This window comes from Salvelinus namaycush, chromosome 22 (assembly GCF_016432855.1).
Source record: "Salvelinus namaycush isolate Seneca chromosome 22, SaNama_1.0, whole genome shotgun sequence".
NCBI lineage: Eukaryota > Metazoa > Chordata > Actinopteri > Salmoniformes > Salmonidae > Salvelinus > Salvelinus namaycush.
The window spans coordinates 11,320,205-11,347,295 of record NC_052328.1 but is presented as its reverse complement, the minus strand read 5'-3'; the positions used below and the strand labels follow the sequence as shown (position 1 = coordinate 11,347,295).

General features: G+C 41.6%; 1 protein-coding gene across 1 annotated transcript; it reads left to right on the top strand.

Moving 5' to 3' along the window:
• The first annotated feature begins 4,916 nt into the window (after positions 1-4,916).
• LOC120017903 (vertebrate ancient opsin) lies at positions 4,917-18,596 on the top strand. The gene is made up of 5 exons (XM_038960859.1): positions 4,917-5,283; positions 7,148-7,358; positions 7,625-7,742; positions 7,976-8,209; positions 18,360-18,596. The coding sequence occupies exons 1-5, from the start codon at positions 4,917-4,919 to the stop codon at positions 18,594-18,596; spliced, it is 1,167 nt and encodes a 388-aa protein (XP_038816787.1).
• Positions 18,597-27,091: the final 8,495 nt, after the last annotated feature.

The window sequence follows — 27,091 nt, the reverse complement described above, 5'->3', positions numbered from 1 at the left end:
CCCTGATATGAAAGGAACTGGCATAAATAGAAAAATATACCAGTTTCATCTGAGGACAAAAATGTTAACAGCGGCGCTGTGTAAATTGGAGGAGATTTTCGATGTACCAATTCCTTGGCACATGGTTTATGAACTGGTACAAAAAAACTGCACTTTACTCAACACTTAAGAGTTTTTCAATTTAAATTATTATATAAACTTCTTGCCACCAACAGAATGTGATATATATGGGGCATACAACAATCTCAGCTCTGTAGAATCAATACTTAAGTTATTCTGGTATTGCCCCTATGTAGCTTGTTTCTGGTCACAGGTTCAGGAATGGTTAAAAAATCACAACATGCACTTAAAATTAACATTACAAATAGCGGTGTTGGGCGATCTGGTAAGCCATAGCCAATCAATAAATAATATAATAATACACGTAGGAAAGGTTTTCATCTTTAGCTCACAATCTGTGGATAATATACGATTAGAAAGATTCAAACATTTTGTAAAACATCACAGCACAATTGAAAAATATAGGGCACATGGAAACCAAACAAGGGTGGTCTATGGTGATAGGTGGGATGGGCTGAGAGTGGGTTGAGATTAACACTTCTTTGGTAATGTATTGTTGTTATATATAAAAGTACCATGTATGTAAAATGTATAGGTAAAATGTATGTATATGTAGCAAAAAAGCTGTAAAAAAAGAACTAAGATATTTGTCCTCCGAAGACAGGGGGTGGTGGAGGGGTTAAAAAAGATAAATAATATCACACTTCTGTCTACTTCAAGTGCAATTACTTGTTTCCAATATACACCGTATTGGAAAACGAATTTATATGGCAATTTGAGGTAATATTAAAAGTAAAAAACACCTGTTTTACTGCAGCATTCTGTAAATCAGAGGTGGGACCAAGTCACTAGTCGAGTCCCATGTAGAACGGTTCTGTCACGGTTTTCTTCCTGGGATGAAGGAGAGGACCAAAACGCAGCGCGGCTAGTGTTCAACATAATTTAATAAAGAATATGTGAACACTACAAACAACAAAACAATAAATGTGAAAACCGACAACAGTCCTATCTGGTGCAGAACACAAAGACAGAAGACAGGAAACAATCACCCACAAAATCCCAACACAAAACAAGCCTCCTATATATGATTCTCAATCAGGGACAACGATTGACAGCTGCCTCTGATTGAGAACCATATTAGGCTGGACACAGAAACAGACAAACTAGACACACAACATAGAATTCCCACCCAGCTCACGTCCTGACCAACACTAAACAAGCAAAACACATAAGAACTCTGGTCAGGACGTTACAGGTTCGAGTCTTGAGTCAAATCCAAGTCGTGCATTCTAAGAGCAAGTCAAGTCGAGTCACAAGCTTTTTGAAGTCTCAAGTCAAGAAAAATATATCTATATATGCAATGACTTGTTCAACTACAGATCTTTGTCTATTTATTGAGGCTAAAAGACTTTTTCATTATTTTGTCTACAACATATTTGGATTGGGTGGTAAGGGTAGGCAACAACACATCTGCCATGGTAATCCTCAACATTGGGGCCCATCAGGGGTGCGTGTTTAGTCCCCTCCTGTACTCCTTGCTCACCCACGACTGCGTGGCCAAGCACGACTCCAACACCATCATTAAGTTTGCTGACGACACAGTGGTAGGCCTGATCAACGACAACGATGAGACAGCATATAGGGAGGAGGTCAGAGACCTGGTACTGTGGTGCCAGGACAACAACCTCTCCCTCAATTTGAGCAAGACAAAGGAGATGATTGTGGACTTCAGGAAAAGGAGGGACGAAGAGGCCCCCATTAACATTGACTGGGCTGTAGTCGAGCGGGTCGAGAGTTCCAACAAACTATCATGGTCCAAACACACCAAGAAGAGGGCACGATAACACCTTTTCCCCCTCAGGAGACAAGATTTGGCATGGGTCCCCAGATCCCCAAAAAGTTCTATAGCTGCACCATCAAAAGCATCCTGGCGGGTGCATCACCACCAGGTAAGGCAACTGCTCGGCATCCGACCGTAAGGTGCTACAGAGGGTAGTGCGTACGGCCCAGTACATCACTGGGGCCAAGCTTCCTGCCATCCAGGACATATATACTAGGGGGTGTCAGAGGAAGGCCCAAAAAATGGTCAAAGACTCCAGTCACCCAAGTCATAAACTGTTCTCTCGACTACCGCATGGCAAGCGGTACCGGAGCGCCAAGTCTAGGTCCAAAAGGCTCCTTAACAGCTTCTACCCCCAAGCCATAAGACTGCTGAACAATTGATAAAATGGCCACACGGACTATTTACATTGACACCTCCCCAATTTGTTTTTACACTGCTGCTACTCGCTGTTTATTATCTACAGTATGCATAGTGACTTTACCCCTACCTACATGTACAAATTACCTCGACTAACCTGTACCCACGCACATTGACTCGGTACCGGTACCCCCTGTATATAGCATCGTTATTGTTATTTTATTTAGTTAATTTTTAATTACATTTTTCACTTAAGTTTCTTTAGTAAATATTCTCTTAACTCTATATCTTGAACTGTATTGTTGGTTAAAGGCTTGTAAGTAAGCATTTCACGGTACGGTCTACACCTACACTTTCGGTGCATGTGACAAATAAAATGTGATTTGATAAATATTTAATTTTACCAACAAATTCCAAATACAACTTCATAATTACATTATATAATGCTGCCTGCAGCTACAGTCACTGGCTGCGTGGAGAGTAGGCTAATCCACCAAGAACCTGTGCTACAAAGTGAGTTACAAAACCTGGCCAGATAACTTCAAGTTATCAGTCTCAAGTCAAAGTCGAGGCCCGAATCTTGAGGCTCCAAGTGCAAGTCAAGTTATTTTATTTTCTATCCAGTCCAATCAAGTTATCAAATTTGTGACTGGAGTTAGACTCGAGTCCAAGTCATGTGACTTGAGTCCACACCTCTGCCGTAAATGATGATGGTTTGTGGGAAAATTGGTGTATTTCAAATGGAATTGTAATTCCACCCCATCAGACTACAGTATCATATAGTATCTTGGGAGCACCAAAACCCGTTTGAGCACTAGTGAGTGAATGGTAAGGTCTACACCTGTTGTATTCGGCGCATGTGACATAAAATTTGATTTGGAATTGTTGTTTCGGGCCTATTAACACATTTTGAAGCATGCCTTGTAAGACGCTTGATTTGTTGCACCAGTGAGGGGAAATTCTGTAACAATTGAACTCCTATGTGATTATAGTGCCCCATCAATTTAGAATGTATAGGGGACAGATTAGATAACCGTGTATATAGCCAAGTTATCGTTACTCATTGTGTATTTATTCCTTGTGTTATTATTTCTACATTATTGCATTTTTTTGGGCCCGTTAGTAATTTCACTGTTAGTCTTCCTCTGTTGTTTATGAGGCAAGATTGGAGTTGCAGCCAGTCTTAACCTTAACAGGTTGAGCATCTTGCCATGTCCTTTTGGTCTGTTTTTCCCTGTTGTCGCTGCAAGTTTGGAAGCCTTTGTTAGGCCTCTAGAAGTGCAAGTGATATAAAACACCAAATATGAATTAATATGCTGTAATGTGTAAATACTTTACCTAGCAGCCAACCTGCTTGCACCAATCCCTTGTAATTACAGTAAAATAATGTGAAGTACAAGCCCCTCCCCTCAATAAATTTCATTCATCCATTCCAATTACGGTAGCATTTACTTTTTTTATAGTATAATACAGTACATTTTATTGTATTGTACTGTGTGTCATTACACAGTACTTGCTCTGATACCATCTTTATATTACAGTAGGTGTATTGTAATTTTAAATACAGAATATTATTTGCCACCTGTAAACAACAGTTAAATTCAAGGTAACCTCTTTACAGTGTAACTACTGTCAAAATTATAAATATATAACTATTTCAGCAGGACATTGCATTGTTGATGGTAGCCTCCGTGCAGGTATACAAGCACAGACAGCGCAGGCCCATATTTATGGATTAAGGAATTCAAATAATGATTTCTTAAATGTGGTAGTACCAAATACTATAGACAGAATCCAAATCATCAAAAAATCCAATCTGTTTGTCATTCAGTTTTAAATTAAAATGGAATGTTTTATTATGAGATGGCAATGAAAACTGCAGAAAAGTGTTTTGAAAACTGAGTAAAATGTATTGTCTAATAAAATGGTCACAGCCAATACAAGTTTACGGTCCTGACAAAATGAGAAGTTTTTTCAACAAACACATTTTTTGGAAATTTAGAAATGCCCAAAATGCATGTAGTTGCAAAATTACGAATAAAAAACACATTCAAAATATGAAAGTGAAAGGCAGCGGATTCGTCGCATACAGACCTCATTTGCACATCTGACAAGTAGCTAGGTTTTGCATTTCCTCGAGGGCAGGAGTTGTTGCGAGCGAGTCGACTACCGGCTATATAAGCGCATACAAAATGCTGCTCATCAGTCACCTATTTAGTTGTTGGTGTGCCTTCTCAAGACTCCGATTCGGCCCCCACCGATTAATTTATAAAGTGTTCGTTTATTTGCTGGACTGCTTTTGCCCTTTTGGTTTACCGTTGCTGTTTTCGAGATGCAGGCTCACTTTCATGAACTCTGAATAACTGTGGATTCGTCGCTTTGGTCCAAAATAGGTTATTTCATACAAAATGCGGATATCAAGATCTGAAGTTCAACCTACTCAAAGACAAGTAGTCTAAAGATTTCAAGCGATGGCTGTTGATCCAGTCATTCTTTCAAACGAATTTTTTTTACGCGCGACTCCGAGGATGAGAGTCCAAATTAAGTTGTGAAAATGAGACATATGGACCACAAAATCTCAGACCCCTTACATAACCCCCAAGTGCAATATTAATATTACTCTCTAAGATCGCGTGCAATTATTTGGACATGGACAATGGATACTTTAAGAATTGCAGTAAATGGTGTTTCTTATACCGAGGCATCAGAGATCTACAAACCACATGCTGATCCGTTCACTGGTCCAATAACAAATCTTGCACCTTGGAATTTCGCAGTTTTGGCTACCTTGATGTTTGTTATAACATCTCTGTCTCTCTTTGAAAATTTCACTGTTATGTTGGCCACTTACAAGTTCAAACAGCTGAGACAGCCCTTAAATTATATCATCGTTAATTTATCTCTCGCTGACTTCCTTGTGTCACTCACCGGTGGAACCATAAGTTTTCTAACAAACGCCAAAGGGTATTTTTTCCTTGGAAATTGGGCTTGCGTTTTGGAAGGTTTTGCTGTCACCTATTTCGGTAAGTTCAGCATGGTTATGTATCTGAATAAATTGGATGCTGGGGTAATCGCACACTTACTGTAGGTGTCAGTGTTGGAGCTGTTTAGATTCCAAAATGTTGCAAAAATAATACCATTTGAAAGTCAAAGACTGATTGTTTGATTGACTGTTTATTTGTTAGATTGGTTTCTTAGACAGTTTTTTTTAAAGACATAGCCGAAAAGAAGCCATCCATCATTTGTAGTGCATTTCGCAGTTCTTTTAAAGCATTTTGTTGCGGTGAAAAATCGACCTAAAACTGATGGCAAAATGACACACAGACAGATATGATCGTGTGATAACATTTAAAAAAATGTGAATACATTATCTAACTTAGGAAACACACACATTTTTGTTGCACAACATAGCCTTATAGTCAACAGTGAAAACACTGTTTGTTGCTGAGAAAGTAGGCTACAGTAGCTACAGTAGCTACTCATTACATCAGAAGGCAGTAATCTGTTTATTATGACGCCTTAATCCATTTGTTTTGGAGCTGGTTTGTATGTAAGACATGCTGAGACAATTATTTGAACCAAAAGGCAGTAAGGTAATACTTTATAAGTATACCTGTGTAATAACACTGTCATTATACTAGTAACAGCATTGTATTGACATTAGCATATTATTAGTATAGCAATGGAGTTGAGCAGTTTTTATGATTACACAAAAGGAATAGGGGCTGCTCCTTATTTCACATGTGACCCAAATAGCACTTATTTGGGTCATTTATATACTTTTCTACAACAACAATTCTGAATTAAATGTAGTGTTAAGGAGAGAGTACGTGTACTGTAGTCTTGCCCCAGAGACTGTAGTACACAAGCAAACCTTTGAGAGTGAATTATACTGTAATTAAGTACAACTTTTTCACTCCATTAGGAGGCAGACTAATGTACCTTTACTGCATCATTAGCCTATTTTAGGTAAGAGTACTTCAATATGTACCTCTTACATGGATTATATATATCCTGCAAATTGATGTAGCTATACCCTAAGTGCTGTCACAATTACATTTAGATAACTCTCTCTCTGAGAATGTAACTCAAAATCCTATTGTGGTTGGAATCATAGTGCTCTGCCTTTTCACTGACAATGTCACAATGGTATGTGAATATCATATACATACAATCTTTGAAAAAGGAGCTACCTAGAACCATAAAGTGTTCTTCCGCTGTCCCTGTGGTAGAACTGAACCCTTTTTTGGTTCCAGCTAGAACCTTAACACCGAAGGGTTATTTGAGGGTTCTACCTGGAACGAAAAAGTGCTCTACCTGGAATCAGACAGGGTTATCCGACAGGAACAGCCTAAAATCCTTTTAGGGTTCTAGTTAGCCCCTTTTCTTTAATTTTCCATTCATTTTTCACACTGTTTTGATGTAGCCTCCTTTTTTTTGTTGTGTCCATTTTCTTTAATGCATTTCACTGTTAGCTTCTATATTTAAAAGGGTTAAAAGGGAGCCCTCAAGCCTGTTTATAAACTTGTACATTTGACTCTGTTCCACAATAAAAAATATTTGAAACAGCATTTAGTTTGGTAAAGTGGGGGTTAATATAAGCGTGACTGAGTTAGCTGAAGTTGGCTAGCTAGCTTAGAACGGACGACCAGTCCTTTTACATAGCAACATGACCAGATTTTTGTCCAGACTATATCTTCTTTTAAAAATAACGTTTTTAATGAAAATATGTCATTTATTGTTATTTTAACATGTTAGTAATCGTTTTATTAATAGTAAGAAGGCATGCAAGTCAGTGCTATGTAATGAATATAGTCACAGGTATATGGGTTAAGTAGTAATGTGGCTTCTAGGCTCTACATAATGCCCATAATACCCTTCTTTCAGGGATTGTGGCTATGTGGTCCCTGGCGGTCCTGTCCTTTGAGCGCTACTTTGTGATCTGCCGGCCTCTGGGGAATGTCCGTCTGAGGGGGAAGCATGCAGCGCTGGGCCTGCTGTTCGTCTGGACCTTCTCCTTCATCTGGACTATCCCTCCTGTGTTCGGCTGGTGTAGTTACACCGTCAGTAAGATCGGCACCACCTGCGAGCCCAATTGGTGAGAGGCAACAGAGAGAGCAGAGGGCACACATCATACTGTAGATGTACAGCAATATCAACCTCCTGTTTGTATCATACACGCACTTAGGTACACACGGGTCATTCTTGAATTGCAGTGGCATTTGGGCATGGCAAAAATGGTTGTATGAACTACAGATATCCCTTTTAAAGGAATAGTTAACAATGTCATAATATGACTGGGCCATGTAGAAAATGGTGGAAATGTAATTTAAATGTTTATGGTCTACTTTCCTCTGACCTCAGGTATTCCAACAACATTTGGAATCACACCTACATCATCACCTTCTTTGTGACCTGCTTCATAATGCCCTTGGGGATGATCATCTACTGCTATGGGAAGCTCCTACAGAAGCTGAGGAAGGTCAGTTTCCATGTATAGAATACTGGCACTACTGGTAGAGGATGCAACTGAACCAAAGTAGTCCTTGGTTGACTAGCAAGCGCATGCTTGGGAATATTTTTTGTAATTGTCTAGTCATTATGTCCTGGTGTATTCAAGACTTTCAGGTCAGTTCTTAAAGTCTTTAAATAAACTCACATAATAGACTTTATAGCTCAATAACCAAAGCTGTTTGTTGTCACGTCAATCCTCAGGTGTCCCATGGCAGGCTGGGTAATGCCAAGAAACCGGAGCGTGAGGTGAGCCGCATGGTGGTGGTGATGATCGTCGCTTACCTGGTGGGCTGGACACCCTACGCAGCCTTCTCCATCATTGTCACAGCCTGTCCCACCATCTACCTGGACCCCAGACTGGCTGCCGCACCCGCTTTCTTCTCCAAGACGGCTGCAGTCTACAACCCAGTAATCTACGTCTTCATGAACAAACAGGTATCTCACTCTTTCCCCCCTGAACGCATGGCTACTTATGACATTCTCTGGGTTGTTAATTACATTGAAGGCTTACACCGTATCGATCTGTGATATTGCTGTTATTGCTGTTATTATTGTTGTCCAAGGTTTTAGACAACCATTTCCAGGTGTACTGTGAATAAGGCCAGGATACAATCAGATCAACAGTAACACAGCAGTAACATAGTTTGTGATTGCTTTTGTTTTGGTGGTGTCGGGGGTGTAACTGTGTTAGAGCTGTCATATCCACAACCTGCTCCTGGCGTTACCTATCGCGGACCTGCCGTTGGATGCACTGAATTGCATTAGTAGAAATCCCATGCAGCTACATTACAAAATTTGAACACTGGAATGTGTGATATAATCTACACCTCGGTCAGGCTTCTATAAATCCCTATTACTGGTGTCGTTATTTCTATGTAGCCTACACTTTCTCATTCTGAACTTGTAATGCGGGTTGGATTTAAGGACAAATGTGGTTTCATGACAATTACCACAAGAGCAGCCAATTACCGATTTGACAGCTCTAACGCAATTACACCACTGACACCGCCTAAACAAAAGCAATGATAAATTATGCGTTTGTCGGCTAACATGGGTTACTGCTGATCTGATTTAATCCTGGCCATGTTGCTTATGAATTCTCTGAATTCTGCAATATGAATGGGAATACAATTTGGCAGTTTTCAGGAGAAAAAATGCCCACCAGTTCTCTGCCAGGTTGTGGCAAGTCTCACTCAACTGACACAGAGCTGAGAGGCATCATCAATTGTTAGTCTTGGGATGAAAGCCTTTGAGGAAAACTCAGCTGACAGTTCTTTTTTTTTCTTTTTGGGTGTTAGCCTGTCCTTAAATAATGTATGGTGTATGAATAAATGACATGTGAAATATAGAATGTAGAACTGTCCATGCTGGCTGGCTGCTTTAAAAATGCATCAGCTCCTCGATCCGCAAAACCAGTTTGTTTTGCAATTACCAAAAGATATTCTGCACATTGAGCATGGGAAATGCGTTACACAATGTATTATTTTCCGAGTGGCACAACGGTCTAAGTGCTAGAGGCGTCGCTACAGACCCTGGTTTGATTCCAGGCTGTATCACAAACGGCCATGATTGGGAGTCCCATAGAGCGGCGCAAAATCGGCCCAGCGTCGTCCGGGTTAGGGTTTGGCCGGGGTAGTCCGTCATTGTAAATAAGAATTTGTTCTTAACTGACTTGCCTAGTTAAATAAAGGTTAAATAAATAAAAATATATATTATTATCAGGGGTTCTTTATTTCTCTCTGCTCATCAAAAGAGAGATATACAGAGTATTCAGACCTGTTTACTTTTTCCACAATTTGTTACGTTACAGCCTATTTAAAAAAATAAAAAAAAAGTCTACTCATCAATCTACACACAATAGACCATAATGTCAAAGCCATATTTTTAAGCAAATGTATTAAATTAAAAAACATTTACATATGTATTCAGTCTCTTTACTCAGTACTTTGTTGAAGCACCTTTGGCAGTGATTAGAGCCTTGAGTTTTCTTGGGTATGACGCTACAAGCTTGGCACACCTGTATTTGAGAGTTTCTCCCATTCTTCTCTCCAGATCCTCTCAAACTCTGTCAGGTTGGATGGGGAGCGTCGCTGCACAGCTATCACCAGAGATGTTAAATTGGGTTCAAGTCCGGGCTCTGGCTGGGCCACTCAAGGACATTTAGAAACTTGTCCGAAGCAACTCTTGTGTTGTCTTGGCTGTGTGCTTAGGGTCATTGTCCTGAAACTTTGCCTCAGTCTGTGGTCCTGAGCAGGTTTTCATCAAGGATCTCTCTGTACTTTGCTCCGTTCATCTTTCCCTCGATCCTGACTGGTCTCCCAGTCCCTGCCGCTGAAAAACATCCCCAAAGCATGATGCTGCCACCACCATGCTTCACCGTAGGGATGGTGCAAGGTTTCCTCAAGACGTGACCCATAACATTCAGGTCAAAGAGTTCAATCTTGGTTTCATCAAACTAGAGAATCTTGTTTCTCATGGTCTGAGAGTCCTTTAGGCTGTCATGTGCCTTTTACTGAGGAGTGGCTTCCGTCTGGTGGAGTGCTGCAGACATGGTTGTCCTTCTGGAAGGTTCTCCCATCTCCACAGAGGAACTCATGCCCTCATATTGCCAACAAGTGCTCAGCATATGTGGGAACTCCTTCAAGACTGTTGGAAAAGCATTCTAGGTGAAGCTGGTTGAGAGAATGCAAAGAGTGTTCAAAGCTGTCATCAAGGCAAAGGGTGGCTATTTGAAGAATCTCAAATATAAAATATATTTTGATTTGTTTAACACGTTTTTGGTTACTACATGATTCCATATGTGTTATTTCATAATTTTGATGTCTTCAGTATTTTTCTACAATGTAGAAAATAGTACAAAAAAAGAAAAACCCTTGGATGAGTAGGTGTTCTAAAACTTTTGACCGGTAGTGTATGTAAATAAGTAATTTCTGTTTTCATTTTTTAAATACATTTGCACAAATTTTAAAAACCTTTTTTCGCTTTGTCATTATTGTGTATTGATGAGGGAAAAAACTAGTTAATCCATTTTAGAATAAAGCTGTAACGTAACGACATTTGGAAAAAGTTAAGGTGTCTGAAAACTTTCCGAATGCACTGTAGTTTTAGATTTACACAAAGCCACAATGAATTTGGTCAAGGATAGACATTAAATAACACATTTTTCCTTTTTTTTTTTACCAAATCTATATTTTTAATGTATATGGAAGTTACAAAGCCTCATGCGCGTGCTTTCTCATTCCCATTGTGGTGATACTGATGGTTTCTCGGGACTGATGGCTTCTATGACAACCAAATAGAGCAAAACAAATAGTATTCTCTCTGATATGGCCATTTATACTTGTTTTCTGCATGCCCTCATATTGCCAAATGAGCCTGAGGATGTCTATCACTGTGGTGGGGTACATTTTTCAAAACCAAGGAAAATCACAAAAATAGTATCTAAAAACTTCAATAGCATGCTGTTTACATAACATTTTTGATTTGGTTAGGGAGATTTTGGTCACATGTGGGTGCATGAATTCTGCCTGTCCATCTGACTGGCTGCTCCACTTTAGATCTGTCCTGTTAATAGGTCACTGTATTTATAAAAGAGCAGGGGATGTGAATAAATGTAAATAAGGACAGCTAGCAGGCAGATCCTGGCATCAAGATACCTCAGATGTAGGACAGTTGTAAAAGTCAACTGACCTTAAGCAATGGGGTCTGTGTGGAAGTTACGCAATAGTGTCAGAGGGACATAGGAGGCTTCCTACAATGGATGACTTCTGTACAGTAAAGCAGATTGATACCATAGACAGGTTCAAAGTATATCATACACAGGTCACAGCAATGTCAAGGAGGAACGTTCTACCATTATCCTTTGATATTTCTTGAAAGAAAGAGCTTTGATCTTACAAGGTCAGTCCCTCAAAATACAAATGAGGAACCACAGTCCCCAAAGATCACAGTTGTCAGGCAGAAGTTTTTGATTAATAATTGAGCAAATTAAGTCTGGTCTGTGGCTGTGTGATGAATGATTGGCATGCCATAGTCTCTCTGTTGTGCCATATCAAATCAAATCACTTTTTTTTGTCACATGTGCCGAATACAGGTGTAGAAATGCTTACGTACAAGCCCTTAACCAACAATGCAGTTAGAAAAATAAGTGTTAAGTAAAAAATAGAGAAAAACCCCCAAATAATTAAAATAACAGTAGCGAGGCTATATACAGGGTCAATGTGCGGGGGCACAGGGTAGTCGAGGTAATTGAGGTAATATGTACATGTACTGTAGGTAGAGTTAAAGTGACTATGCATAGATAATAAACAGGGAGTAAAAGAGGGGGGGGGGGACAATGCAAATAGTCTGGGTAGCCATTTGACTAGCTGTTCTTTAGTCTTGTGTCTTGGGGGTAGAAGCTTTCGGTGCGGTAGCAGAGAGAACAGTCTATGACAATGGTGGCTGGAGTCTTTGACAATTTTTAGGGCCTTCCTCTGACACCGACTGGTATAGAGGTCCTGGATGGCAGGAAGCTTGGCCCCAGTGATGTACTGGGCCGTATGCATTACCCTCTGTAGTGCCTTGCGGTCGGAGGCCGAGCAGTTGCCATACCAGGTAGTGATGCAACCAGTCAGGATGCTCTCGATGGTGCAGCTGTAGAACTTTTTGAGGATCTGAGGACCCATGCTAAATCTTTTCAGTCTCCTGAGGGGGAATAGGTTTTGTCGTGCCCTCTTCACGACTGTCTTGGTGTGCTTGGACCATGATAGTTTGTTGGTTATGGGGACACCAAGGAACTTGAAGCTCTCAACCTGCTCCACTACAGCCCCGTCGATGAGAATGGGGGCCTGCTCGGTCCTCCTTTTCCTGTAGTCCACAATCATCTCCTTTGTCTTGATCACGTTGAGGGAGAGGTTGTTATCCTGGCACCACACGGCCAGGTCTCTGACCTCCTCCCTATAGACTGTCTCATCGTTGTCGGTGATCAGGACTACCACTGTTGTGTCATCGGCAAACTTCATGATGGTGTTGGAGTCGTGCCTGGCCATGCAGTCGTGAGTGAACAGGGGACTGAGTACCCCTGAGGGGCCCCTGTGTTGAGGATCAGTGCGGCGGATGTGTTGTTACCTACCCTTACCACCTGGGGGCGGCCCGTCAGCAAGTCCAGGATCCAGTTGCAGAGAGAGGTGTTTAGTCCCAGGGTCCTTAGCTTAGTGATAAGCTTTGAGGGCACAATGGGGTTGAACGCTGAGCTGCAGTCAATGAATAGCATTCTCACATAGGTGTTCCTTTTGTCCAGGTGGGAAAGGGCAGTGTGGAGTGCAATAGAGATTGCATCATCTGTGGATCTGTTGGGGCGGTATGCAAATTGGAGTGGGTCTAGGGTTTCTGGGATAATGGTGTCGTGAGCCATGACCAGCCTTTCAACGCACTTCAGAGGTCGGTAGTCAGTTAGGCAGGTTACCTTAGTGTTCTTGGGCACAGGGACTATGGTGGTCTGCTTGAAACATGTTGGTATTACACTCAGTCAGGGACAGGTTGAAAATGTCAGTGAAGAGACTTGCCAGTTGGTCAGCGCATGCTCAGAGTACAAGTCCTGGTGATCCGTCTGGCCCTGCGGCCTTGTGAATGTTGACCTGTTTAAAGGTCTTACTCACATCGGCTACGGAGAGCGTGATCACACAGTCATCCGGAACAGCTGATGCTCTCATGCATACTTCAGTGTTGCTTGCCTCGAAGCAAGCTTAGAAGTGATTTAGCTCATCTGGTAGGCTTATATTACTGGGCACCTCGCGGTTGTGCTTCCCTTAGTAGTCTGTAATAGTTTGCAAGCCCTGCCACATCCGACAACCGTCGGAGCCTGTGTAGTACGATTCAATATTAGTCCTGTATTGATGCTTTACTTGTTTAATGGTTCGTCGGAGGGCATAGCAGGATTTCCTATAAGCTTCCGAGTTAGAGTCCTGCTCCTTGAAAGCGGCACCTCTACCCTTTAGCTCAGTGCGGATCTTGCCTGTAATCCATGGCTTCTGGTTGGGGTATAAACGTACAGTCACTGTGCGGACGACGTCATTGATGCACTTATTGATGAAGCTTGTGACTGAAGTGGTGTACTCCTCAATGCCATCGGAAGAATCTCGGAACATATTCCAATCTGTGCAGGCAAAACAGTCCTGCATCTGCATCATTTGACCACTTCTTTATTGACCGAGTCACTGGTACTTCCTACTTTAGTTTTTGCTTGTAACCAGGAATCAGGAGGATAGAATTATGGTCAGATTTATCAAATGGAGGGCGAGGGACAGCTTTGTATGTGTCTCTGTGTGGAGTAAAGGTGGTCTAGAGTCCCCCCCCCCCCTCTTGGTTGCACATTTAACATGCTGGTAGACGTTTCCCTGCATTGAAGTCCCCGGCCACTAGGAGCGCCACCTCTGGATGAGCGATTTCATGTTTGCTTATGGCCCTATACAGCTCATTAAGTGCGGTCTTAGTGCCAGCATCGGTTTGTGGTGGTAAATAGACAGCTACGAAGAATATAGATGAAAACTATCTTGGTAAATAGTGTGGTCTACAGCTTATCTTGAGATACTCTACATCAGGCAAGCAAAACCTCGAGACTTCCTTACTATTAGATTTTCTGCACCAGCTGTTCTTTACAAATATACACACACCGCCACCCCATGTCTTACCAGAGGCGGCTGTTCTATCTTGCCGATGCTGGGTAAAACCCTAGAGCTGTATGTTATTCATGTTGTCGTTCAGCCACGACTCGGTGAAACATACGATATTACAGTATTTAATTGTCGGTAGGACATATTTGATCGTAGTTCTTCTATTTTGTTATCCAATGATTGTATGTTGGCTAATAGGACTGATGGTAAAGGCAGATTACCCACTCGCCGATGGATCCTTACAAGGCACCCCGACCTACCTCCCCGATATCTCCGTCTCTTTCTCCTGCGTATGACGGGAATGAGGGCCTTGTCGGGTGTCTGAAGTAAATCCTTTGCGTCCGACTCGTTTAAAAAAAATCTTCTTCCAGTACGAGGTGAGTAATCGCTGTCCTGATATGTAGAAGCTCTTTTCAGTCATAAGAAACGGTGGCAGAAACATTATATACAAAATAGGTTATATGGCATCCTGGGACTGTAATATGCCCAGTCCTACAGAGGGGCACATACACATGATTGAAGCGTTGTGAAGCCTGAAGAGAATTAACATTTGGGAATGACTTGATTGACAGGACTGCTACTTTAGTGCATTATCAAGGAGCATCCCCTTCCCTTCCTCCTCTCTCCTCCATCTCTCTCTTACCTAAGCTGATTGTGATGTGCTTTGTTCAGCCCTGGCTCTGCGAGTTTGGAGGGGTACTTCTGACTGTTGTGAAGGATTTTAGAGAAACTTAGAGAGAAAGTTACTACAGAGAGACATATAGATCTTTATTTGGTCCCAGCACAACTTTCACTGCACACAAGCAGCTGCTGCACTAAGAAAGGGATCGCTGCAGAGGAATGCTTGACACAGTACACTCTGCTAGCATTACATCATGTGTGTACTCATGTCCCTGGCCATACAGTGGCTTGCGAAAGTATTCACACCCCTTGGTATTTGTCCTATTTTGTTGCCTTACAACCTGGAATTAAAATGGATTTTTGGGAGATTTGTATCATTTAATTTACACAACATGAAATAAGACAGACAAACTGAAAACTTGATCGTGCATAACTATTCACCCCCCCCCCCCCCCCCCCAAATCAATACTTTGTAGAGCTACCTTTTGCAGCAGTTACAGTTGCAAGTCTCTTGGGGTATGTCTCTATAAGCTTGGCACATCTAGCCACTGGGATTTTTGCCCATTCTTCAAGACAAAACTGCTCCTGCTCCTTCAAGTTGGATGGGTTCCGCTGGTGAACAGCAATCTTTAAGTCATACCACAGATTGGATTGAGGTCTGGGCTTTGACTAGGACATTCCAAGACATTTAAATGTTTCCCCTTAAACCACTCAAGTGTTGCTTTAGCAGTATGCTTAGGATCATTGTCTTGCTGGAAGGTGAACCTCCGCCCAGCTCCGCCCACTCTGTGGAGTGTACGGCTTAAAATGGTCCTATGGACAGATACTCCAATCTCCGCTGTGGAGCTTTGCAGCTCCTTCAGGGTTATCTTTGGTCTCTTTGTTGCCTCTCTATTAATGCCCTCCTTGCCTGGTCTTTGAGTTTTGGTGGGCGGCCCTCTCTTGGCATGTTTGTTGTGGTGCCATATTCTTTCAATTTTTTTAATAATGGATTTAATGGTGCTCCGTGGGATGTTCAAAGTCTCGGATATTTTTTTCATAACCCAACCCTAATCTGTACTTCTCCACAACTTTGTCCCTGACCTGTTTGGAGAGCTACTTGGTCTTCATGGTGCCGCTTGCTTGGTGGTGCCCTTTGCTTAGTGGTGTTGCTGACTCTGGGGCCTTTCAGAACAGGTGTATATATACTGTATTATGTGACACTTAGATTGCACACAGGTGGACTTAATTTAACTAATTATGTGACTTCTGAAGGTAATTGGTTGCACCAGATCTTATTTAGGGGCTTCATAGCAAAGGGGGTGATTACATATGCACGCACCACTTTTCCGTTTTTAATTTTTTAAATATTTTTGAAATAAGTAATTTTTTTCATTTCACTTCACGAATTTGGACTATTTTGTGTATGTCCATTACATGAAATTCACATAAAAATCGATTTAAATAACAGGTTGTAATGCAACAAAATAGGAAAAACACCAAGGGGGATGAATACTTTTGCAAGGCACTGTATGTGGCAAGATGAAAAACAATTTTTTAGGAGAATGCCAGTACATCCTGCTCTGTACCATAATACTACTAAATGGCATATTATTATTATGATTATTATTAGTAATAATAATAATAATATATGCCATTTAGCAGAAGCTTTTATCCAAAACGAGAGTCATCATGCATACATTTTACATGGGTGGTCCCAAGAACCAAACCCATGCTCTACCAAATGAGCTATACAGTACCACTCACCAAAGTTCTTCTGACACACAATCCTGCTGTCTATGTCCAGTGCACAGAAATATGGGAATTGAAATGTGTTCTCCATTTAGCTGAGAGGTGTGAAATGTTATGATGTTTGCCTTCTTCATCTTGGAAAACCATCTAGCCTCCAGAATAGCCTTTCAATGGGACAGAAAAAGTGTTGTTGACGTTATTTTGCTCAAGCCATTCATAGTTCCATTAAGGTGACACATTTATGACCTTATGCTTGGCATGACACATACTGTAGCTTAGTGCCATAGTTGCTTTCTTGTAGGTCTATTTTGGAACATCAAGCGAACACATTTCTCAAACAAATACTTAAATGTATTCTCTGCTAAAGCCTTAAAGATTTCAAGGTCAGTGGACAAAACACTGAATCTAAAGTGAACATCCATTTGAGAATAGGCCAGGATTCAATCCGATCGTGGGTTGTAGTCAATGCAACTTTTAAAGGCAATGTTCCCACGTTCGCAGAGATTGCTTTCACTGCAAACGCAGCATCCCACTGGGCAAAAACTGGTTGAATCAATGATGTGATGACGTTGAATCAACATTGAAAACTGATTGGATTTGCAAAAAGTAATCAACGTAAGGGCATTTTGTCTTTTTTCACCCAAATTTTATCATAAATCCAATGATATGGTGAATTTGATTTGATTTATTTCATGTTGAATTTACATCAGCTGAAAACTCAACCAAATGTAAATCATAACTAGAAGTTGAACTGACGTCTGTTCCCAGCGGGATATGTCGTCTCAATGTGAAATTCCCTTTTAAAAGCAGCATTGTCTACAACCCGCGATTTAATTGAAAACCCGGCCATAGTGTTTATTTTCAGCAGCCTTTGGGAAGGTAAAGATGTGAGAAGCATTAGCTTGGACTTTATGTTGAAATGGAAACTTCAATAGTGGCACAGGTCATGCTTGAATTTGCTGGGGGCGATGCATTGAGGGTTTTCCTGGAATCTGCTTTTGGGACAGAAAAAGCTCGCAAAAAGGTCAGTCACGTAACAGTTTCATCTGCAAGGTAATGTGGAAACAAGTAATGATTCAGAGCTTTTTAGAGTTTTTTTCTCCCACCCGTTTAGACAAAATTGGCAGGCCATTGATGTGTGCCCTTCAGCAGAAGGATGGTGGTCAGTACTCCATCCTATCTGCCTTTTTAAACAAATAGCAAAAAACAATTGCAATGTTGCAATATGTGCTGTACATCTCTTGATAAGTATGATACATATCTCCTACCTGCAGAGCCATGTAACTGTCTACCGCTTATCTGCTTATTTTTAAGAGGAGCTACAGTATCCTGCCAGTTCAGATATCACACTGCAAGGCAATAAGTGGCTATCACCTGGGTGCTGTTCATAAGGCACCAATCAGAAGCCTACATGTTAAGAAACAATGAATGTGCTTTAAGAACTTGTCCAAAAATAACATTTATTTCATTCCCGTTTAAAAATGTTTTTCCCCCTTCGTACTGAAGGAACACTGCCTTCACTGGCTTTCTGACATTTTCTTTTTGATTAGCTGTTCTAATGCCCTTTGACCTTTGTCCAGTTCAGGAAGTGTCTGATCCAGCTCTTTACCGGCAAGCCTGCGCCAGAGAACATGAACGCAACATCGCAGCGACCGGGAATGACTGGGGAGAGCTGCACGGGGGGCGAGATGTCAGCCATCGCCGCCCGCATACCGGTCTGCGGCAACGCTCAGCCTAAGAATGAGGAGGAGTCCCCGAGCGAGCGCAGCTCCGTCGCCCAGCTACCGATCCCAGAGAACAAAGTCTGCCCCATGTAGGCCAACAGAAGACTTCCCCCCCCACCTCCAGTCCTCACTGCCTTTCCATCCTCCCTTTCCATTCTTATACAGATGCATCTTCTCTTACTCACAAACTTCTTGTGATAATTGTTAGTTTAAAGATGCCAGCTGTAACCACAAGGGTTCTCTGGTTAACTTTGTATGTATTAGTAAAAATAGAGGGAACTTGTCCAAAACCGGAGCACAAAAGAGGGACATAATACTTTAATGTATGGCAAGCAGACAGACTACCCTGACTGCCTCTCTCTGCTGGCTTTCATCTGAGTCTAAGCAGGGTCAGGCCTGATTGATGTCTGGGTAGGAGACCAGATGCTGTTGGAAGTGGTGTTAGAGGGCCAGTGAGAGGCATTCTTCCCGCCTCAATACCTTAGGCTGTGATGGGGGGGGGGGACACTGCCACCCAAAGGGTGCCCTTAAACCAAAGTCCTGACTCTTATACAATCATGGCCACCTAATCCTCCCGTTAGCCCTCTCTCCACTACAATACAAGATTCTTTCAGCACGAAAACCGCTAATTCTTTAAGTCCCCTCCATCATTACTTATCATTATTATGACAAGAATATTAAATGTTTTTTGACAGTGATTAAATATTAACAATTCAGCAAGCTAGAAATAGTGGCTGTAAATGTACTATTTGCTTGTCTGATTCCCTCCCACTTTACTTGAGTCATGAGTTATTTTTGTTCTGGTAGGCCTAATTGTCATCAGATACCTAACAGTTTGTTGTATTAGAGGGGGCCCGTACACACTCAGCTTGTACAACTGATGTACTCTTTATGCGCTGCACATCAGTTGTACAACTTGAGTGTGCACCACCTGCATTATCAAGGTTGTCAGAGGGGGGAGGTGTCGAGTCCTACTCTTACCCAGAAAAGCCAGACTTACTAGATGAGAGCTGGCTACCGTCAGAATGCTTTAAATCTGGAGCTCTTTTCACCTTTGAAGCCCCTGTGATGGCAACTGCTGAGAGGGTGTTGTTTTCTATATGTTTCTGTACATTTTTCTTTCTCTTGAGCAGATTCGATGGGGAGTTTCCATTCAAAACAAAGACAGTCAAGGAGACTTGGTGCAGCTGGCCCCCTGCTGGCTCTGCTGGGACACTGAGGGACTGTATATTTATGATCAGTCCACAAAAAAATCATTTCTTTCGTCAACACACTGTGACTGTACATTGTATGTTATGAAATAATGTATATGGACACCGTGAATGGGTCCAGTGAATCCGAGTAGCTCTGCTCATTGTTAGCGTCGATAAATACCATAGCAATGTACACAAAAGCATTGTACAATGAGGATCACAACAAAGCATAGGTCTACAGTCAGCAATATTTTAGCACAAGATACTGTAACACTGTTGACTTTAGAGCTGGTTACAGTAGATGTAGTAATACGTTTCAGGTGTATTCGAACTTATGTAAATTTATCTTGACACCATTCTGTGCAGCACCATCATTGAATAAGTTAAACAGTAATAATATGTGATAATATCCATTTGCCAGGTACAGCAGAGACCCTGATCATATTGCATGAGTCAGTCTCAACAAATACGTCATGTACAAATGAATCTCGCATTTCCACACTTCAAGGTCTTGTTCACTGGGCTTTTGGAACGAATGTAACAAAGCCGGAAAATGAAGGTTTTATGAATAAAGGTTGATACTTACAAGTCTCCACAAGGATAGTAAAACCAAAACACACACACTCGCACACACAAACTGTAGGCCTATACACATTACACACACAAAAGCAATATGACAATGTTCCGTTTTTTGAGGATACATGAGCAGGTGTTAGGGGTGGTAACCTCGCCTTCGAGAATACAGGGAGAGGAACATTTTTAAGAACACATCAGAGATTTGGACAGGAATCACAGACTGATAAGTTGAGGAAGCAGTCCAAATGTGGACGGATAAGTATAATTTATATATTTTTCTCATTTTTGCCCTCACTATCATGCACCTCCAACAGTGTTTGTTGTATTGTACTTACAGTGGCATGTTGAGAATTGTTCTGCTGTGTTTTTCGTGTAACTATTTTGTCTTGAGCTGCAGGTCATGCATGCTAGTTGTTAGAAAAACTAATGTCTGTACTGGATTAAAATATATTTTTAAAAGCAATTATTGGTTGTGATGCTGTCTGGGTTTCTGAATCATTATGTACAAAACCATTGGTGAACAGGGCAAACTCAGCAAGCATTAGCATCTGTGAGATGACATAAAGTAGTACATCCACAGACAATACAAGGAAAACGGTTGATTAATAAGATTATATATTTTTAAAACAAGTTATTCTATTTTCTGTGTCTGAATCAATGTGAACGATACCATCGTAAAGCAGGAGATACACAGAAAGCCCATATAACATAGTACATCCACAGACATTACAAGGAAAATATGAGATAAAATAGTCTTAATCCCGTCTCAATTTTTAATTCTCAGAGAAAAGCAGTTCCAAGGTTTCTATTCTTTCTTACTCCATACACTATCAATTTTCAATCTGTGTTTGTGTTGATATATACATTTCTCCATGCATGTTGTATCTGTGAGCCAATCCCATCCTTATTAGCCCAGATATTATGGACAGTATGGGATGTCACAAGGTCCCATTACCTCCATTATGACGATATTACAGAGCGTGTCCCCTACACCATATTGTATTTATGCTTTAACTTGACACTCTGGACAAATTGTTGTTGATTAAATTGGCCTGTATAGCCATCAGGGACACCTGGGTCACATTAGACCTTGATGAATTAGATTCACTAAAAGGGTAGAGAGAGACAGAGTGAGAGGCCTCCCTCCCCCCCCCCCTTCACTCCTGCACCATGTCTCCCTCTCAGCTCTTACAAGTTTCTCTGAACCAGAGGAGAGGGGAGCCAGACTGCCGTGGTCAACATGTCACTTTCAATCTCTGCCAGTTGTTCAACGGGACATGATCTCTCTTTCACCTCCCCACTGCTGTTCACCAGAAACACAGCAACACATGTGGGGTCAAATGGAGTGTAAACTCCCTGCAAAAATAACGCAAACAGTATTACAACAACTAGTCCTCAGGCCACAACTATTATTGATTTAGATTGAGAATGAATGCTAGCCTTGTGATTCCTTATTTAGTATTGATTCATTCAACACAACTGCTTGGAAAAATGTTGCTTTCAGAAGGACATTTAACATTAGGACAATGTTCTAGGTCAGATGATAGAAGCTGTGTAGTGGGAGGAGGTGACATACACTGACACAGAAGATCAATACGTGATGTTAGAGAAAAATAACAACGTCCATTCATACTTTTATTTCACCTTTATTTAACCAGGTAGACCAGTTGAGAACAAGTTCTCATTTACAACTGCGACCTGGCCAAGATAAAGCAAAGCAGTGCGACACAAACAACAACACAGAGTTACACATGGAATAAACAAACATACTGTCAATAACACAATAGGAAGTCTATATACAGTGTGTGCAAATGAGGTAAGATAAGGGAGGTAAGGCCATAGTGGCAAAATAATTACAATTTAGCAATTAAACACTGGAGTGATAGATGTGCAGAAGATGAATGTGCAAGTAGAGATGCTGGGGTGCAAAGGAGCAACAACAAAAAAATACTGAGGCATGATTGACCACATCATTACATTAGACACTGATTTTATTCTGTTTCTATTATTATAGTCCCTTACCACTTTGGGGTTAGCAATAGCTTAAACATGATCCAGACAGACATAGGTGGGTTCGTCAACAATACTGTTGATATCTATGTGTGTTTCTTTTGTCCGCCATGGACATATACGGTCAACGATGCAGCAAAACAAAACAAGCCTCATGTTCGACTCTCATTTAATAATTCACTGATGGATCTTTTTTAGTGACCTTCCATAAATAATCAGAGCAGTCTGCACTCTCATTTAGTCCAAACGCTGACAGGTGCTGTCCATCACCCCTTCCGTTTATTGTGTTGAGGTGTGGTAAGGCTGAGGGTGATGGACAAATAGCACCGATGGACCAGCTGCATCTCAGTGTGGACATCAGTCATCTTTTGAAAATAACGCTGATCACACAAACACCATGTAGGCTCTACACAGAGAACACAGGTCGCCTTCTCCTAATCATGTCCTGACTCCATCCTTTTGAGATTATCACAATTGCTAGATCTATATAGGGTGAGCGGAGAAACTTAGCCTAGAATAAACTTGCTAACAAGCCGTCAGCTCAGAACTAGTTGGTCAGAACAGTGTCCGAGTTTTCACTGCGTTAGGTGCTAGCCTGAGACCACCACTGAACCATACTACTAGATTATTCTCACAAGCTACACGTCTGTCTGTCCTCTGAGCAGCCATGCTCTTTCGCGCTATAGCTGGCTGTAGCCTACTGTATATAGTGACAGCAAAGAGTCAGGGTCAGGACCTGTTGGTAGAGTGTTGTTGGTTAACACCAAACCGGTGCGCCTGGCACCTAACTACAACCATACCACGTTCAAAGACACAAATATTTTGTCTTGCCTATTCAGCCTCTGAATGGCACACATACACAATCCATGTCTCAATTGTCTTGAGGCTTTAAAATCATTCTTTAACCTGTCTCCTCCCCTTCATCTATTCTGATTGAAGTTGATTTAACAAGTGGAATCAATATGGGATCATAGCTTTCACCTGGATTCACCTGGCCAGTCTATGTTATGGAAAGAGCAGGTGTTCTTAATGTTTTGTACACTCAGTGTATGTTTTCTTATTAAATAACAGTTAAATAAAACAGAAAATGTATTATTTGTCATGTTTTTACATGGTGCCAAAGTCAAGGGACTGCATTTTACCACCACCATTCAAGAATGGTGCAATGCTCATTTCCTGTCAGTGTTCCTTTAAAATTTGGGTGGTTGTCATGGTAAAAAAAAAAATTGCATCCAGACAGAGATCACATATGAAGGATTGGGTTTGTATCAGGATTCAGATCCACATGTTGAGGTGGTAAAATCATCCGATTCCATGTGTTTCTTTTGCTGTTAACTCATTAGGGAAAAGATGAGATATAAATAACTGGCAAAATATCTGAATTGAGCTGCCTATGTAAACACAGCCTCATTTATCAGCCATGTGTACATTTCTTACTAAATTCTGGCGTATTCTAGGATATGCATGCACAACAAATGTGACTCACCACCTGGATTCGGTCTTATGTAGCAAAATTTGAAATGGTGTTTTTTTTACATTGGATAAACGTAGAGACTTAGAGGTACAAAATTGTATATCATAATGCATTGTTGAGGAACAATGGGAAAGTAATTCTGCTTTGAAAGTTGATAAACTTGTAAACACACTTTTGAGAAATTGGCCTTTGAATGGGTTGGTATCTAATGAAGAGCTCTTTGTCTACACCCATTCAGCATCGTTCACACCCTCTTAAGCTTTAGCCCCACCCATCTTGTTTCGCCCTCGGAGCATTTAGAGCGCACGCTCTGGCCGATGAGTTGTTTAACTATGGATAACATGAAAATAGCCTAACCAGCTCTGCAGGAAACAATTTCATTACACTTCTTTGCAGACGTTTACTGACACTGGCCATATTCAACTCGTGATGTACACTGTAGTTTAAGACATGTAGCTAGCTAAGTAAACAATGAACCTAGCTAGGCAAACAACATGTAAGATCACACACGTCACGTCAGCTAACGAGCCAGCCAGCTAACATTAGCTAGTTAAACAACAATGAACATAGTGGCAAATCATGTCGTTACTACACTGTAGGAATATGCTGGGAGCTAACCATCCAGGTTCAATGTTAGCTAGCTAACATTAGGATCTAACTAGCGAAGCAAACAGCTGTAGGATACGAATAACACTGTCAGCTAGGGAGCCAGCTAACGCTAGCTAGTAAAACAACAATGAACATTGTGCCAAATCATGTCGTTACTACACTGCATGAATATGCTGGGAGCTGACCATCCAGGTTCAATTATCGGACGAAACCTATACTCATGTTTTCATTGATAAATCAGAGCCATACTACAACCCTGCCTGGAAAAGGGCAATTCAATAGTAATTCAAATGTGCTGAGACTCTGATTTTTCACTTTAAAATGTATGCCAAACAAAAAACATTACATTTCAAAGTTGAACAAGGCATACAACTTAATGCACAATTACTAAGTACAGTGCCTTGCAAAAGTATTCATCCCCCTTGGGATAAGATCTGGTGCAACCAATTACCTTCAGAAGTCACAATTAGTTAACTTACGTCCACCTGTGTCACATGATCTCAGTATACACTACCATTCAAAAGTTTGGGGTCACTTAGAAATGTCCTTGTTTTTTAAAGAAAATCTATTTTTTTTGGCTATTTAAATAACATCAAATTGATCAGAAATACAGTGTAGACATTGTTAATGTTTTAAATGACCATTGTAGCATAAACGGCAGTTTTTTTATGGAATATCTACATAGGCCCATTATCACTAACCCATCACTCCTGTGTTCTAATGGCATGTTGTGTTAGCTAATCCAAGTTTATCATTGTAACGCTTTTCGTCGTCTGAAGAAGAGTAGTCGGACCAAAGCGCAGCGTGGTAAGTGTTCATTCATTTTTTATTACAACACTATAACAAAATAACAAGAGAATAAATGAAACCGAAACAGTCCTGTAAGGTGCAAAATACTAAACAGAAAATAACTACCCACAAAAACCTTGTGGGAAAAAGCTACCTAAGTATGATTCTCAATCAGAGACAACGATAGACAGCTGCCTCTGATTGAGAACCACACCCGGCCAAACACAAAGAAATAAAAAACATAGAAAATGAACATAGAATGCCCACCCAAATCACACCCTGACCAAACCAAAATAGAGACATAAACAGCTCTCTACGGTCAGGGCGTGACAATCATTTTAAAAGGCTAATTGATCATTAGAAAACCCTTTTGCAGTTATGTTAGCACAGCTGAAAACTGTTGTTCTGATTAAAGAAGCAATTAAACTGGTCTTCTTTAGACTAGTTGAGTATCTGGAGCATCAGCATTTGTGAGTTTGATTACAAGCTCAAAATGGTCAGAAACAAAGACTTTCTTCTGAAACTCGTCAGTCAATTCTTTTTCAGTTTACATACACTTAAGACGGAGTCATTAAAACTCGTTTTTCAACCACTCCACAAATTTCTTGTTAACAAACTATAGTTTTGGCAAGTCGATTAGGACATCTACTTTGTGCATGACAGAAGTAATTTTTCCAATAATTGTTTACAGTGTCACGATCGTCTTCTTGTGAGAGATTGGACCAAGGCGCAGCGTGTGCAAAATACATCTTCTTTTATTTTAGAAGAGAGAAAAACAAGAAACGAACAACTATACACAAACTAACAAAATAACAAACTGACGACCGTGAAGCTATATAGACAAATAGTGCTGACACAAACACTACACATAGACAATTACCCACAAATGCATGATGCCCATGGCTGCCTTAAATATGGCTCCCAATCAGAGACAAATGAAAGACATCTGTCTCTGATTGAGAACCACTCAGGCAACCATAGACATACCTAGACACATTCACTCAACCATAGACATACCTAGAAACATTCACTCAACACAAACTCATACACTACACCCAACACCCCCTTTACCATATAACCACCCAAAACGACAAAACACAAACCTTCCCCATGTCACACCCTGACCTAACTAAAATAATAAAGAAAACAAAGAATACTAAGGCCAGGGCGTGACATAACCCCCCCCCTTAAGGTGCGAACTCCGGGCGCACCAGCATAAAGTCTAGGGGAGGGTCTGGGTGGGCGTCTGTCCACGGTGGCGGCTCTGGCACTGGTCGTGGTCCCCACCCCACCATAGTCACTACCCGCTTTCGTAGCCTCCTCCAAATGACCACCCTCCACATTAACCCCACTGGATTAAGGGGCAGCACCGGACTAAGGGGCAGCACCGGACTAAGGGGCAGCACCGGACTAAGGGGCAGCACCGGACTAAGGGGCAGCACCGGACTAAGGGGTAGCACCGGACTAAGGGGTAGCACCGGACTAAGGGGTAGCACCGGACTAAGGGGCAGCACCAGGATAAGGGGCAGCTCCGGACTGAGGGACGGCAGCTCCGGACTGAGGGACGGATCCTGGCTGGATGACGGCTCTGGCGGATCCTGGCTGGACGGCTCTGGCGGATCCTGGCTGGACGGCTCTGGCGGATCCTGGCTGGACGGCTCATGGCTGGCTGACGGATCTGGCTGCTCATGGCTGGCTGACGGATCTGGCTGCTCATGGCTGGCTGACGGATCTGGCTGCTCATGGCTGGCTGACGGATCTGGCTGCTCATGGCTGGCTGACGGATCTGGCTGCTCATGGCTGGCTGACGGATCTGGCTGCTCATGGCTGGCTGACGGATCTGGCTGCTCATGGCTGGCTGACGGATCTGGACGCTCATGGCTGGCTGACGGCTCTGGCAGATCCTGTCTGGTTGGCGGCTCTGGCAGATCCTGTCT